At 41.1% G+C, this 14,467-nt stretch overlaps 1 protein-coding gene across 1 annotated transcript in view; it reads left to right on the top strand.

Moving 5' to 3' along the window:
- Positions 1 to 1,144: 1,144 nt before the first annotated feature.
- Positions 1,145 to 14,467, top strand: part of LOC139312534 (transforming growth factor beta receptor type 3-like) — a 28,673-nt gene continuing 15,350 nt past the window's right edge. The window contains exons 1-8 of the mRNA XM_070937403.1: positions 1,145 to 1,213; positions 1,449 to 1,560; positions 8,522 to 8,694; positions 10,062 to 10,178; positions 11,677 to 11,845; positions 12,433 to 12,592; positions 12,977 to 13,133; positions 13,518 to 13,707. Of these exons, the coding sequence (XP_070793504.1) occupies positions 1,145 to 1,213; positions 1,449 to 1,560; positions 8,522 to 8,694; positions 10,062 to 10,178; positions 11,677 to 11,845; positions 12,433 to 12,592; positions 12,977 to 13,133; positions 13,518 to 13,707 (1,147 nt within the window). The remainder of the gene's footprint in view (positions 1,214 to 1,448; positions 1,561 to 8,521; positions 8,695 to 10,061; positions 10,179 to 11,676; positions 11,846 to 12,432; positions 12,593 to 12,976; positions 13,134 to 13,517; positions 13,708 to 14,467) is intronic.

Below are 14,467 nucleotides of genomic sequence, written 5' to 3'. Positions count from 1 at the left end.
GCACATTTGAAGCATGCGGAATGTCCCCTCACATCTTGAGTCCTTGCAAGCACATGCTCAAGATGGGCCACTGGAAAATCAACTGGAGGGGATAATGAAGATTAAATGGACCAGTGAGCTATTGAAAGGAGCCAGCTTTTTCTCCTCAAAAGAGTCAATGATTTGTGGGATGCTGTATGGAGAAGTGTAATCCAAGCACACATTTCTTCTATAAAGCCCTAAAAAAAATAAGTGAGCATATCTTGTCTTTAGTAAGGCACTCAGTACATTCAGATTTTGTGTGGCTACAGCATCTAGGGAGTAGACTTAGGGTTAGGAACTACAGTTATTCCTCAATTTATGACCACAATTGAGCTCAAAATTTATGTTGGTAAGTCAGATAGTTAAGTGAATTTTGCTGCATTTTACAACCTTTCTTGCCACAGACGTTAAGTGAACCACTGCAGCTGTTAAATTAGTAATGCGGTTGTTAAGTAAATCTGGCTTCCCCATTGACTTTGCTCATTGGAAGGTTGCAAAAAGCGATCACATATCCCTCGGACACTGCAACTGTCATGAGTCAGTTGCCAAGCATCTGAATTTTGATCACATGACATGAGGATGTTGCAATGGTCATAAGTGTGAAAAATGGTCATAAGTCACTTTATTCAGTGCTGTTGTAACTTTGAAAGGTCACTAAATGAACTGTTGTGAGTCGAAGAGTACCTGTAAGTGACTTCCATTTGAGACTATTCAGACTGAAGTTTTAAGGGCAATTTGGGGAAGTAAATTCTGAACTCAACCCATAGACATACCTAAGAAATATCAGATTGTTGGGAGCCGGGGGGTGGGGGGGAAGGATATTTAACTTGGGGCTATTTCCTCCCATAATGCCTGGCCTTGGCCCCTTATTAGTGGTAGAGCTTTTTCATGCATCCGGGAAACTAAAGGTAGGCTGAAGAATATTGCAGAACAGACTTTTTTATCCAGGTGGTGGTGGTGGTGAGAATATAACCCACCCCTCCATGGAGACAGTGGAACAGAGGCGTGTTGATATGGCTACACAGGAAGATCAAGGCCGGGGGAGGCGAGGGAAACATCTGCAAGCTAATCCTGGTATTTGAGCTAGCCAAGGCCTTGGCCAGGACTTAAGGTCCAGAGATCAATGAATATGCTGGATGCACACAATGAAAAGAGGAACTTGGTTTATGGATATCTTGCATGCAACAGGCTGGTAAGAGGATTGTATGGAGTAAATGAAGAGCGCTTGGTGGTGTGTGTTTTTAGTTATTTATACCTTTGTATCTCAGGTAGCAAGAAGAGAAGTAGAAAGGTAAGTGCTTGGTAAGTGCTTATCTTCAAATCCGAACATGAAATTAAACTGTCTAGGAATTTTGAAAAGCTTGGAGGTTATGAAACATATTTTCCTTCGGCTCTCATGCTTTCTTTGGTCTTGCTTTTCTACATAGGTTGTGACTAGTAAAAATCTACAAGTGCAAATGATGTGTGGCAGTTATCAACCAGCCAGTTGTCGATGGAGATGGTGCTTATTGTTTGTCCTTTGGACTTGCTCTGGAACAGGTAAAAATGTGGTTGCTAAAATTCAGCTGTCCCTATTTTTAATCCACAATGAATGATTTGTTAGGGCTGATGCACTCTGTCCAAAAGGTAGAGGTGGGGAGTGTAATATCCCATGTATTTACCAATGTAGTATGGCTGTAGTATTATTTATCCTTCTTTTTATCCTCTTTACTCTCATCTCTTATCAATATTATTATGATGATTATCATTATTCTGTTACTTTGCATGTACAATGAGAGCTTCTGGACAGGAGACAAATTCCTTGTGTGTCTGATCACACTTGGCCAAAGTATTTAATTCAATGCAATTCTTCTTTTCCCAATCATGTCTATCATGGGATTTTTGTTTCACTTGCATCCCTGAGCAGCTTGCAACGTCAAACCATTTCTGACCACAACTATGAAAAACTAAATGGGTTGTGTAGTAGCAGCTAGGCATGCAGGAGGCATAAAACCTTTCAAACTCTTAAGTACAGAACACTGAAGTATTTGTATGTGTGTATGCATAATCAAAATATTGCATATTTGTTTGCCATAATTTCTTCAACAAGGTATATATGGAGTTATTCTCAAAATTTCAGCCGGTACAATTTAAGTTATGGTAACAACAGTGCAAACTGAAATTGGAAGGCTGTGGTTATGCTGCAAAACACTTATTCAAGGTTCATGTTCAATCTAGAGCCAAAAATAGCTGAGGGAGTTCTTTTTCCCAAGTATTCCCTTCCAACTCTTTAGATAGGGTTGAAAGAGATATTGGGACATCAAACGTCTAAAGGCAGAAATCCAGATTATCCCCAACAAATGGCTGCCTGGTTTCTGCTTAAACACACCAACTGGACAGAGCCTACCATCTCTTTGGGTAAAGGGTTCCACTTTTGAACTGCTTTCATTGTTAAGTAGCCACCTTCTTGGAATTTATATTAATTACTTCATGTTCTGCCACTGGAGCATTCGAGATTATCTCTGGGATTTATTCTTCTGTCCCTGAAGATGATTGCCAAATGCCCTCTTAGTCTCTTCTTCTTAAAGCTAACCATTCTCAGAGCATTCAAGGATTCTTTATGGGACCTCATTTCCAATTCAGTGACCATCTGCATGGCTTTATTCTGAACCTATATTCATTTTTCTAAATCCTTCTTAAAGCCTTATGCTCAGAACCAAACACAATACTAAAGATGAGATCTGATCAATGAAGAATGATGTGGAGTCGTTACTCCCATGATTTGGAAAGTGTACTTTTCATACGGTTGCAGCCTAAAAGTTCGCTTCTGTTTTTGGAAGCCATTGACTCAAATTCAGTTTCAATCGACTGTTCATCCCTCTTTACAAGCACTATATACCAAATCAGATATCTCTGATCCTATGCTTGTGCATTCGATGTCTGTTTAATAAATGAAGAACTTGCCTTTGTCCCTGCTAAATTTAATTCCATTATTTCAGTCAATTTCTCTAATCTATCAAGATGATTTTGAATTTTTATTTATTTATTTGTTATTTTTGTCTTCTGAAGTGTTGTCTATCCCATCCAATTTTGCATGATCTGAAAATTTAATTGAAATTTCTTCTACCAAAGAATTGATAAAATATGGAAGATACAAGGCCCAGAACTTATTTAGAACCTCTCCAATTTGATGAAGAATCATTGACGAGCTTTTGGAGTATGATTTTTGAGCTAGCTTTGCTGAAATCATGATATATTGTAACAGCATGATTCTCACAATCTATTAAGAAAACTACCCGATTAAAAAAACAAAACTATACAAGATTTATATAAGAGACTCTTTAAAAAGTGAGATAGTTTATTAAGACTTTTTGACATATTCATACTGGTTTCTGCTAATTATTGTATTTAGGAGCCCATGTCAGGTTAATTACCGTATTTTCTTTTCAGAGGAACAGTATTTGATCTTCTCCAATCATTCGGCTCTTCATCAATGCTACAATGCTACAAGATTTCTCAAAAACAATACAAAAAAAATTGTGCCCAGATTGTCACCAAATTCTTTCAGTACCCTAAGATGTAATTTATCTAGTCCTGTAATGGAACTGCATTCAAAGTAAGCCATTATTCCCTGAACATGTTTGTAGCGTTTTCAAGCTTCACAATTCAGCAGTGCCACAATTGCCTAACATTCACCCTCTTGTGTGGGAAAAAAAAAACCTAAAACAAAAGTGCATATTTCTGCTTTTTCTTAGTTACTAACATTTGTCATTTTGCAATTGGTAATTGGCGATTTTCCGGTTGAATGTTTTATTTTGAATGAATTTAAAGGAGCCTTATTGTTCGTAGCAACCTCTGCCAATTTCAACTCAGCTAAGGATTTTTGTCACCATTTTTAACCTTCCTGGCTACTTGTGAAGTGACACAACTGTATTGACAAGTACTGACTGCATTTTTTTATAGTGACATTTTCTATCTTCTTTTTATCGTTATTGTCACTGCTGTTTTCACTTTTTTCCTTTTCTGTACAGAAACATTGTTCTCTTTGGAATGCTTTGCAACTGTGTTTCACTAATATCCAGCTTTAATTAGTATATAAATCTAACAAATAAAATGGAAATCTAAAATCAAGAATTCAAGACTTTGTTAGTATTGTTCTTTAAAGTTCCTCTTACTTCCATTTCCTCAGTTACATCTTCTCTACTGATTAATTTCAAATTAATAAGAAGTTCCACTACTTTAATTTGAACTTAATCAATAGAGATGATTAAAGTAATGATTCTTCTTGTTCTCCTCTTCCTGATAGAGAAACATCAGAGACAAATGTTAGGGACTTCCTGAAAATAATTGACAGATTTTTGTCTCCTACAATTTTGTTAGGGTAATTGAAGTCTTCTACCACAATACCTCATGCCTCTTTGATAGATTCGGAGTTTGCTTTTAATAAGCAACGTCCATCTTTTCTTTTTATCTGCGCAGGTGAAAGTGGGCTCCAATGGTAGTATTGCATGCATTAATTCCTCTGCTTATTTTAACCTGGATGCGCTCTACAATATCCCTGAGTTCACTCTTTTGGATTTCTTGGGAGGTATGGATACTTTTAGCAATCAGCCCAATGCTTCCTCCCGTTCTACTGTTTAGATTCCTTTTAAAGGAATGATGTTTTCTCTTCAGCTGAAGTGTGGCTACTCATTGTTCTAACCCTTTGACTTGTTCTTCAAACTTTCCTATAATAGATTACTGAAAATATATCTCAGGCTGTTTTCAAGCAAAAACAGACACATGACACATTACAGATGCAGGTACTCATCTGGTAATTTTCACTTTGTTTTTTAAGCTAATGCCAGTGGAAGGCCTCTGCATCTCCTTCTCCTTCTCCTGTTCTCAGATTAGCCAAGTACGGACTGTTGATTTAAAGGGGAAAATTCCCTTCTTTGCTCAGTGATAGGAATGTCCTTTTCCAGTATTTTTTTTTAAAAAAGGCAATTTTGTTGGTCTTTTAATATCTTAATGTTTATTTTATTAAATATTAAATTTACTAATTTAATTTAAATTGCAGCATAATTGAAGGCTTCAAGTGTAATTGTTGAAGAGAAGCTGGGCTCCTAGAAGTCATGGGCTTCCCCAGGGAGCTTCTTTAATGTGCTTTCCTCCAGGCAATGAGGTTGGGCAAAATTGTGAAGCCAGCAAGTGGGGCACTTTTTACAGTATCAACATGGGACAAACTGAAAAAAGTGAAGAATGGATTCTATACTTTGCCCTTAAGCCATGCTTAAACCATCTCCCAGAAACCAATATCATCTTTCGCTTTTCTGGGGAGCAGAATCTCTATTAACCTAGAGATTGCCATCGAAGTTGCAGAGGTGTAGTAGAGCAGCAGGAGAGGTATTTCAAGAGAGGCTGGCCATCTGTCAAGCGTCTGCAGCTGTGGATTATTTTCAAGGTCCCTTTCAAACCTGGGATGGTCTGATTCCTGCTTTAGTGGAAAACTCCCTCCCACTCAACCACAATATTCTCTGCCTCTCTCTGACCATTTCTTTGCCTTTCTAAAAACACCTGATGGGGCACTGACAATAAGGGGGCTGGAAGGTAAAATTTCCACTTCTCCTGCCAGCCAGCCCTCACATTTGTCCTCTCCACCGCTCATTACCGGAATAGCCATCAAAAGCTGGTGTCACTTTGCAAAAGGGAGCAGCAGGCACTGGACAATTTGTGTTACACCAGATTTGAATGTGGAATTATTAGTAATAGTGATTCTTCTGATGGAATAATGACAGAGAAGGAGAGTAAGATTCATTACAGCTGCTCATTTCAAAAGACACTTGGTGGATCACATCAATATATATAATTGAAACAGATAATAATTAAATAATAATAATTAAGCCAGAATAGTTTAAAAAAACAGAGATTTCACTGACACCCTAATCAGGTCTGGTCTTAAGAAGCCCAGGTGAGTGCCATATATATCTTGGGGTGGGGGATGCTATTGCAGTGGGCTGGGCCAGCAACAGAGAAACGCCATAAGATGGCAACATTTGAGTGAGGGGGCCCAGTTTACACCCACTTTGCCCAAATGCAACCGGCTGGCAGAACAATTGCAGAAGTAAAAGGCTTTACTGTATTTTATGAAGGGAGTTCCCTTTGTTGGCTTTTTGTAAGCAAAAGATAGATGTGGATGTAGCAGATTAAAGTGGCCAATAGATGCTGGGTAGCTTCCAGTCTCTAACTGGGTCATCACTGCAATCATGCTAAAGCTGCAGGAAATCATGCACAGAGGAAGGCATATCTTGGGAATTTTCCATCAGTGTCACAGATACTAAGCTAAGTGGTCCCAGACATGAGCTGGGGATAATCCAAAGGCTGCCTCATGAAAACCCACCCTTGGATGATGGTCTGCAAGAACTTCAGAGAGAGGGACTGATGGAGGAGGCTGTGATCTAAATGGCAGCAATCATGTTTTTCCAGAACTGTATATATATATACTGAAAACATATAGTATAAATGGTATAAACCTGTTGAAAGTTTGTCCGGTGTTGGGTTTCAAGGTCCTTCTAATGATGCCAGCCACAGTTGCTGGGGAAACATCAGGAAATCTGTCTAGACCACAGTCACTAAGCGCTGAAGCCCAACACTGCCCAACAGATGCTGGCTGTGAAGGTCTAAACAAATGTGCTGAAAGTTTTGCATGATTATATACTCAAGCCCAGGAAAAGACACAGCTTCTTTAAGGAGCCACAAAGGGGTGCAATGCAATAGTAGTTCCAAAATATTTCAGTTTCCACTCTGAATTGCTGCACACTCCTACGTCATCCAGACATCACTCCAGCAATTTCAAACCTTACTCACTGCTCTATTGGTACAGCAACAATAAATGATATGTGTTCCTTCCATTTGGCTGGGAAAAGCCATAGAGCCAATAAATTGGGATGTACCAAGTTAAATGATTAAGTCTGCTTCCAAATTGTTAACAGGCAAAAAAAAAAAAAATAGAATATTTTGTTTAAATTCTCTTTCTCTCCAAGAAAAAGTTTGGATTAAAAAAAAGCATACAAAACATAATCATACATAATCATAGAAGGCAAAATAAGGGAGGTGTTTGAGAGAAAATCAGAGGCATTCCCACCCTAAATATACCTGATGAGGACAGAGCACACTCAGGATCTATTAGGAAAAAGAAGCAGAGAAAAGGGATATACCAGTTTGCTTAGTGCAGAGGAGAGCAACCAGGATGATTAGGGGACGGGAGACTAAAACATATGAAGAAAGGTTACAGGAACTGGTCCTGACTAGTCTAGTGAAGAGAAGGACCAGGGGAAACATGATAGCAGTGTTCCAATACTTGAGGGGCTGCCACAGAGAGGAAGGGATCAAGCTGTTCTCCAAAGCACCTGAGGGCCAGACAAGGAATAATGGATGGAAACTGAACAAGGAGAGATTCAACCTGGAAATGAGGAACTTTCTGATAATCAACCAATGGAACTTGCCTTCGGAAGTTGTGGGAGCTTCATCACTTGAGACTTTCAAGAAAAGACTGGACTGCTATTTGTCAGAAATGGTGTAGGGTCTCCTGCTTGAGCGGCGGGGGGTTGGACTAGATGACCTATAAAGTCCCTTCCAACCAGCAGTGGGTTCTAAAATTTTTACTACCGGTTCGGTGGGCGTGGCTTATTTTGTGGGGGTGGCTTGGTGGTGGGGGTAATGTGACAGTGGGCGTGGCCAACTTTTTTTTTCTTTTAAAAGCATTTTTTTCTACAATCTTAAGAAGAGGTTGTAGAAAAAATGCTTTTAAAAGCCTCTGACGACCCCAGCTGAGCCGCGCGATCATCAGAGGCTTTTTTTTTTACTTTTAAAAGCATTTTTTCAGTCAAAGAGGTTGTAGAAAAAATGCTTTTAAAAGTAAAAAAAAAAAAAAAAAGCCTCTGATGAGGTGGGCGGCGTAAGTGAGTGGCGACCAGGCCGAGGACCAGTTTGGGGGCGTGGGTCAGCCAATGTTATTACCGGTTCTCCGAACTACTACAAATTTTTATTACCGGTTCTTGCGAACCGGTGCGAACCGGGAGCAACTCACCACTGCTTCCAACTCTGTTAATCTGCTTGAAGCCCTTCAGCATATATCTGATCTGGGTATAATTAACTGAATGGTTGGAGCTGGATATAATTAACAGCACCCCCTGAAGAGGGTGGGGGCATAATCCAGATACACTTGCATGATCTAGTAGCCGAATCCTCAGAGAGCAGCAGCACTTGAACAATTGAGAGAGATCTCGTGAGCCCTGCCCCCGATGACCCTTTCTCCCCAGCGTTTGCTCCACTCCTTGCTTTTCTTGCCCTCTGTCCTCATTCATTGTCAGATGTTTCATATTCTTCACATGGGAGCATGGAGTAGATGTCATAAAGAAGTAAACAATTTCTAAGTTCAACCTCCTGACTGCTTTGGCATAGATTCAGTATTTGGGAATGAGGAGAAATAGAGTGAAGGCAGGTTTGGCACCAGTGGTACAATCTCTGTTTTGCTCTGCAGTTGCCTGGCATCATCTCACTTGTCTGCCTGAGTCTTCCTCCACCTCCCATCCTATCCTGGGTTTTCGGGAGGTCTTGCGAAAAGGCAAAGGATGCACCAGCCGGGGACTCTCCTCCACGGGTCAAGAAGTGCACGTCATCAGCCTGCGCAAGGGAAGGCCTGCCAACGCTCAGGTACAGGGCAATTGGGTTGAGGGGGCAGCCCTGACTAATGCTCTGCGTGGTCTGGCTGCCTCTGACACAGCCCACTCCTTGAAACTGGCTTGGATTGGGAGGAGTGTGATTCCCACAAAATCTTCTGTCATGGAATCTGAGAAGAACTCAGATAAGCCCTACATGTTAGGGGGCCAGGTGACCTGAGGAATTGCCATCACATCAGCCTGTCCCATCTGGTCATGCAGGGAAGCTATGCTGTGGACCCCTCTCTTAAAGAATTTCAATTGGTGGGGTGCAGGAAGAGGGCCCTCTGTGCTGTTGCCCCTGCCCTCAGAACATCCTCCCCTCCCCTCCCCTCCCCTCTCCTCCCCAGAGGAGAAGCAGCCCCCTCTCCTGGCCTTTCAAAAGAGTCTGCCAACTTGCATGGGACTTGCGGAGCAACATACAACTCTAGGACTGGTTGGTGCCTTAAGGCTCTCCACCCGTCTTTTAACTTTTAACTGATTTTAATTATGTTTCCACTTGGCTCCTTTTACCGATGTATTGCATTTTTATATGGTTTTTATACTCTTGTGCTTTTAAACTGCACACCTCCCAGAGTCACTCCAAGAATGAGATAGGCGGTACCTAAAATTCGATAAACAGACAAATCAATCTCTAGGAACTGAATTCCAACTTAAAATAGAAAGCTCAATAAATGCCCAATTACAGTCCTGCAAGTCTGGAAAATGAATTATTCTTCTCCCCACATGAAGTGGTAATTTATGCAGTAAAACTTTTGAAGGGCGACCTTAATAGCTAAAATGATTTGGTAGCTTATACATTATTTGCTTACAATGCTATGAAGAAATTAAAAAAAGAAGACCTCATCAAATATAGATCAGCTTTGAAATTTGTTTGCTTGTTTGGTTAAATAATTTATATGCCCCCCACCCCATATTTCACAGCTGTGATTCTGGGCAGCATACCAAGATTAAAATAATCATAACAGTATCAACTAATTGTGCTCTGGTTAAACAGTAACTGCCGAAAGAAAAGAATATTGCCACAAAACTCGCCTAATCCCAGGGCCAAATATCTGGAGGAAAAGCCAAGTCTTTAGAGCCTTACAAAAACCTATCAGGGTAAGGGCTTCTGGCCAGATACTGTTCCACAAGGCAAGCTATTAATGTAATCTTAATCACATTTGTCATACTTCAGATATTCTCAAGAATTCTACGCTGCCTCTGTAGATCTTGCTTCATTTCTGCCAAAATTCAAGATAAAAATTTAAGTTCATCAGATGAAAGTATTCAAAGAACCATTTTACAAAGATACATAGACAGAACATAATCTAAAATGAAGATCTGTGCCGAAGAGATTTTATCTGTTTGACCCCGTTTCAGGTAACTCTTATGTTGGCTCCAAATCTTCTGAGCAGGGCCCCCATCTTTGTATTGCATTCCCAGCAGCCTGTGCAATGGATGTTGTCAACTTCTCCTGGGAAAAATTGGACCTTCCAGGTGAGAACAGAATTTGGACTGAACATTCTACAGGACAAAGGTGGAGAATATTACATTTGGAACCTCTGAAGAGGAGGTGACTTTACTCTGAGCAAATAAAGATGACGAACAAAATCTTAGCATAAAGGATAGATTGGTAGCAAATCAATTTTTAATAGTGTTTTAAATCATATAAAATCCACGATCATCTATATTTGTCTGAGCCAGGGGTGAAATCCACTTACCTTCACTATTGGTTCACAAATGTGACAGTGCGCACCTCCACGCATGCACAGAGGGTCAAAAACAGGACGTGATGACGTCTGGGCGGGTGGACGGAGCTTCCCACCGCCGGCGCTACCGGTTTGCCCGAGCCAGATAGAACCGGTTGCATTTCACCACTGGTTTGAGCTCAGGATCATCTTGTACAATAACTTATTATTGTTCCACCATATAGATGGGACAATTGAGTTAGTGAGGTTTCAATAGGATTTTCAGACGTGGCAAAAGGAGGACCTGTCCTCCTATCTTCCATCTGGCAGGCAGGCATAGCTTTAAATTCAAATATTGTCCAGCTTTTTGAATATCTACAACAAGCATGTCCAACAGTGGTGGGTTCCAACCGATATTACCATCAGTTCTCTTTGCGCACGTGCTTTGCGCGTAATTGCCGTGCGCATGCTCGCTTTGCTCGCACTTCGCTAATGCCGAAGTGCATTAGATTTCTGCCCAGCTGAGGCGCAGCAATCCACTCTGCCACGCCTATCAGCTGGGCTAAAAAACGACAAATAAAGGTAGGTATAACACGGGGGTGGGCGGGAGGGCCCAGCTCACAGTCATAGAGAACCAGTTCGCTGACGTCACATCATCACCACTACCAGCTCGCCCGAACCGGCCCGAACCGGGAGCAACCCACCACTGATGTCCAACCTTTTGGTTTGCCTGAGCCACATTAAGTGAAGAGGAATTGTCTTGGGCTGCAAATAAAATAGTTAATGCATATACATAACTAACTTCCTTTATTTTTTTATATTTGTTATTATGATCTTGTGGGGTCACAACACTAGCTGTTCAGGGCCACAAGGGGCCTGTTGGCCACAGGCTGGACATGCCTGATCTACAAGATACTTCTTGAGCCTCCCAACCAGCTTTAGCACATTCCTGCAACTGAAAAATCAGAAGTCTTTCTGATGCTGGAAAAAGTAATTTCATATACTTGTAGACCTGGGTACTTTTTTTTCTTTTTCTTTTGCAATTTTTCACTGTTTGTCACAGATGTCAAAAAAACTAAAGAGTTTGTCCTCCCCCTTTTGCCCCCATTTGTCCTTTCCAATTGTCTGTACTCTCCTTTGCCTGTTCAGATATCTAGTAACCCTAGGGTTGAGTGGGCCTGTAAGTCTACGGCTGAGGGTAACTCTTGTCACTGTCTCCTAGAGTAAAGTAAAAATGAGATATGCTTGGGGGAATCAAATTAATTTAAGGCCAAGATTCTTTCCCCTTATTTTTCCCTTGTCTCCAGGTCTCTCTGGGCTCTAGCATCTCAGCCACTCAACTGGTGGCATCTGCAGAGACCGACTTCCCAAATACTGCGAGAGGCCTGCTTAAGTGGGCACGTAGGAAACATGGAGGGGTCACTTCATTGGCTGAGTATCATGGAGTCAATACAATCTACACACGCCTGGGATCTGGTATGGGCCACACGGAAGCAGAGCTGGCTTCAGGATTACCTGCTCTTTCTATGGGAGGATGGGATGTACTCTGGAGGGCCTTAATGCAGGCGGTAGAAGTTGTGGGGTTTAGCAGTGTAATAGAGTAGCAGTGAAATGGGTGTGAGCATGTTGTGTTTATATGGAGGGGGAGGTAGAAAGGAGCCTTTGAGTTTAGACCTAAAAAGAAGGGCTTCAGGAAGGAGGAAAACCAAGCTTCTAACCTGAATCAGATGCAAGCATGAATCCATAATTGTGTTAAAGGAATAATTTGTTATTAAATTAAATTATTATTAAATGAATAATTATGCTGAAAATATACAGGTTACAATTTGGTTCGTGTTTAGGTGGATCCTATCAGGCATAGGGGCTGAATGAAATAAAGACAAGGACCACATGAATTCAACAATGTTAAGTGAAAACCCATTGCCAACCAAAAGAGTCGAATTGGACTGAAAGGGTCTTTGATGTTGAATTAGCAGAAACAGCCAAAGTTTTTTTCCTTAGTAAGATCCTATCTCAGCAATTATATACATTCTTAATTCTCTTCTTGCTTTGTCCCTCAATAGGTGGGACAGCCCAGGCAACTTGCAAATTGCATAGGAATTTCCTAACGCCCAAGCACTTTGCTTCTGAACGCCAGCTGCAGCCCCTGAGAATTTGCCAGAATCCTGATCCTCCTCAAGATCTTGAAGTTCACATTATCCTTTCCAAAGGTGTGGCCCCCAGGTATGCACTCGCACCTTGCCCAGAGGGTCTAACATTTATGGGTGGCTGGAAATAACACAGCAAAGCCATTTATATTTAGAAGAGGCTGGACTGTTACGGAAAACTGACATTGTTCTTTGGAGTTGGGTGGGAAATGGAAAAGGATGCAAAAAACAGGCCTATGATAAACTGCATCAAAATGACATTAAAAATCACAAACATTGGGAACTGGCTTGCAAATATAATTCACTTTGGATGTTGTTGAAACCGTGTGTGTGTGTGTGTGTGTGTGTGTGTGTGTGTGTGTGTGTGTGATGATCAAGGAATCCTAACAATTCGTGGAAGCACAGATCTGATTCCATAATTTTTAGCTTGATGGTCTGATACTAAAGGTGGAGATGGCAGTCTGCTCTCTTCTAGGCCCAGGCTGGTCCATCTGACTGTTGAACTTCATGCAGTTGGAAGATCTCCACGCCAGAGGCTCCTCTTGATCCTGAAGAGTGAAGGAACTGCCCAATGGATGGTTCGTGTCCACTGTTTCACTGGACAGCTGCATGTACTGGTACGGGCAGGATCTGCCACAGCACACTTCGGGCTTCTTGGTGTTCTCTTTTCAGCAAAAAATGCTATTGGTAGATACCTGACATTGTCTGTCTCCTCATCTGCAAATGTAAATACAAATATTTGCAGAATTAGGCAGTCTTACCCACCTTTTTCTGTATGCTAGTCTGTACCATTGTTCTCCCTGGCATCAAACACTATTTCTTTGGCTGGATGTCACTCCACATTATTCCTTATTGGTGAAAGGGAGTAGTTGCTTTTCTACTAGGAGCCTTTCTAAGCACTACCATTCTGTTTGATTCCCTGGCCTGCCTCCCCTTTGAGTTGGCTGTTGCTCTTGACTTCAATGCTCTCAACGTATCCATCTGGACTGTTTTCATTCCAGGCTTCACACAAAGTCACCGTCAGCAACCCAGAAAAGAAGCAGCCTCTCACGGTGATTCAGCAGACGTCTCCTGAGCTGGCTAATGCTAGAGATCCTTTACAATATGCAGCAGAGCAGAAGCTACCGGTGTTCACCTCTTACACCGAAGCTGAGCGGGTGAACAGGTTTCTTCTGATTGTTGGACTGAAGGGTAGGTAGTTGTTCAAAGGGCTGAGGTGGAAAAGACCAATAAAGGGAAATATTTTGAAGCTCAGGATTGTAATGAGGGGTCCTTGGTGCTCTCTGAGCTTGCCTGTTTTCTTGCAGAAGTTTCATTATCCAAACTAGGTAACACCATCAGTGCTACTAAGGAGTGCGGTACAGCAAATCTATTCAGATTTTTTGACATAGCCGAACCTCTTCTGATAGGCCACACTATATCCATACACAGTATGGAGCAGGGATTAAACTAAGACCAAGGAGACTGAGGTTGAACTTGAAGCCAACTGTCATCTGTGTGAAATGATGGAAATTATTATTTGACCTTTTCCCTGCTTTTTTAAATATACAAGTCAAGGGAGAGAACTTACTTCAGTCTAATTTGCATCTCATAAAATGTGAGCACAATTCAAATCGCACTGACAATGTCTCCTTAAATGGTGACGAAACATTTGCAACCAAATTGCCAAGCTCGGAGCTCAAACCAACAGTCTAGGAAAACTTGTTAAAAAAATATTTTAAAGCTATGTATCACAGATTGTCAATGAGCTCAAAAATTGTGATCACAAGGCTCAGGTTTTATTTGATATTAATCTATTAAATTATTACATAAAATAATAATTTTAACAATTTGAAAAAACAATTACCGTATTTTTTGGAGTATAAGATGTACCGGAGTATAAGACGCACCTACCTTTTTGGGTGAGGAAAAGAAGAAAAAGAAATCTCTGCCTCTGACCAATTTTGCTTCC

This window comes from Pituophis catenifer, unplaced genomic scaffold, assembly GCF_029215685.1.
Source record: "Pituophis catenifer annectens isolate HBS135680 unplaced genomic scaffold, rPitCat1.0.hap2 SCAF_2, whole genome shotgun sequence".
Lineage (NCBI taxonomy): Eukaryota > Metazoa > Chordata > Lepidosauria > Squamata > Colubridae > Pituophis > Pituophis catenifer.
The sequence above is the reverse complement of the archived record's forward strand: the minus strand, read 5'-3'. Positions and strand labels throughout refer to the sequence as shown.